The following is a 1922-nucleotide window of genomic DNA, read 5'->3' on the forward strand; positions in this document are numbered from 1 at the left end:
ATAGAGACTACGACACTTTATATTTTTCTAATTAAAAAAAAAAAAAAAACAAGAGTAAGTGGTTAATATAATATAATTAGGTACAAACCTACCAACTTCAACTTGTAGGGCCAAGTGATATCCTTATGTGTATATTAACTTCTTCTTTTTTTTTTTTTGTTGGGAAGAATGTGTTATATGAACTCTTTAATTAAAATCTCACCATGATGTTATCTGCCCAACTGCCGTACCTCTAACTCCAATTATGGAGTATAGGATGGACAATATGTCTTCTTGCATTTTATTTTTTTCTTCACATGCATTTTTGAAATACAAAATATAATAATTTTATGGTGAATAGACATTTAATAGGGTTATGATTATAAGTGACATAATATATCTTTTATTTGGGAAAAACAATTATGTGATAGTATTTTGCTGGATGATGCAAATGTCATTACTTAAAAGTTACACTGTATCTTTCTAAAAATTAATATTTACTTCAAATGTCTAAACCAAACATGATCCTTTGGTCAAATGTCATTAACCTTTTCAACTGTAAAAGACTCCGATACTTTCAATATAAAATGGTAAATATTACTATAAAACAAGCAGGGATGCAAAATGGCATCTCTGTGGAACATCAATATGACAACTAGTACATTTATTCTCTATCGTCTCAATTATTCAGAACTCATAACATATATTGTTTGTAACCATAAGGACGGGGAATGAAAATACATAAATTATAGCAAATCATCTGATTTGGAATGTGACTCATAAACTGTAAAATGAGAAATCAATCCCTTACTATTAGTTCAAAATTACAAATAGTCTTTTACTTAATAAAAAAGAAGAAGACGAAAACACTCATTATTGGCTACAACACAACAAAACGTAAAAAGAGAGTGTAGCAAATAAAGTTTCCCATGGTGCACATGTTGTATTAGTGATGGCTTGGGTCCATTGGCGTCACAAAAAACTTCATTGTTCCATTCAGGCAATGAATGCCATCATGCTCACCGCAAGCAAAGTAGTGAGGCTGTGACACTTTCAGCACAAACTCAAAGCCGTTCCCAGCTCCTTGTTTTGTATTTCCCTGCATCTTGGCATTTTTCAGGTCACATTTAATGAAGCTCTCGTGGTTTGGTAGCAAGTAAACACTGTGAGGAAATGTTTTTGGAGTTGGTGGATCATATTTGAAAACTGCAATCAACATCATATGAATAGTTATTTTTCATGCATATTTGCATTCAACAAAACAAAACAAAAAAAAAAAAATGCACATATTTTTCATGTTCCATAAGGATCAAAATTGATAACCTACAAATAAATAAATTGAAAAAAAAAAAATCGAAGTTAGAATTGACTATATATTTTGATATCATATTGAACTTTATAACTTGTCATTAAAACACAAGCGGTTTAAAAATATGATTTTGGCCAATATATTTTACAACCTGAACTATGCATGGCAATATGTAACAAGTAGCAATAGCAAAGTAATTAAGCTCACCTAGAGTGTCATTTAAGAAGAAAGGGCCATTTTTGGTTGCCCATTCGATGTAGTTAAAGCCATAATTCCAGTGGTACGAGTCACCCACGATGAACTTCTTGGGAGTTGGTGTATTAATGGAATTCTCAAATGGCCTGGCTATGCTAACTGCCATTGTGGAAGCAATCAACAGCACTAGCATGAGTCCTTGCGTAATTGTGAAACCCATGGTATGATTTGCAACTTGTGAAAGATAATAGAGAGTGAAATAATTAAGAAGATGCACACAAAGAAAGAGCTAGTGAAATAAGATGTTTGCAATGATATAGATAGCATGATTTAAATGGGTATTTATAATGGGATAGATGGAGAGAGAGAGAGAGAGAGAGAGTGTATAATGAGTTGGCTAATTACTAAAAACGGAACTTTTTTGTTATAGAGCTTTTAC

General features: G+C 31.9%; 1 protein-coding gene across 1 annotated transcript; it reads right to left on the minus strand.

Moving 5' to 3' along the window:
• Nucleotides 1–925: 925 nt before the first annotated feature.
• Nucleotides 926–1703, minus strand: LOC115973141. The gene is made up of 2 exons (XM_031093387.1): nucleotides 1496–1703; nucleotides 926–1185 (listed from the first exon to the last, which is right to left on the minus strand). Exons 1-2 carry the CDS (start codon nucleotides 1701–1703, stop codon nucleotides 926–928), a joined length of 468 nt encoding a protein of 155 aa, XP_030949247.1.
• Between the last annotated feature and the right edge of the window lie 219 nt (nucleotides 1704–1922).

Source organism: Quercus lobata, unplaced genomic scaffold (assembly GCF_001633185.2).
Source record: "Quercus lobata isolate SW786 unplaced genomic scaffold, ValleyOak3.0 Primary Assembly Scq3eQI_55, whole genome shotgun sequence".
Classification (NCBI taxonomy): Eukaryota; Viridiplantae; Streptophyta; class Magnoliopsida; order Fagales; family Fagaceae; genus Quercus; species Quercus lobata.

Excerpts from the sequence above, each read along its gene's own strand:
- LOC115973141 (XM_031093387.1), bottom strand. The coding sequence starts at position 1,703 with ATGGGTTTCACAATTACGCAAGGACTCATGCTAGTGCTGTTGATTGCT. Across the intron at positions 1,186-1,495 it reads CTTCTTAAATGACACTCTAG|TTTTCAAATATGATCCACCA; the intron begins GTGAGCTTAATT and ends TGTTGATTGCAG.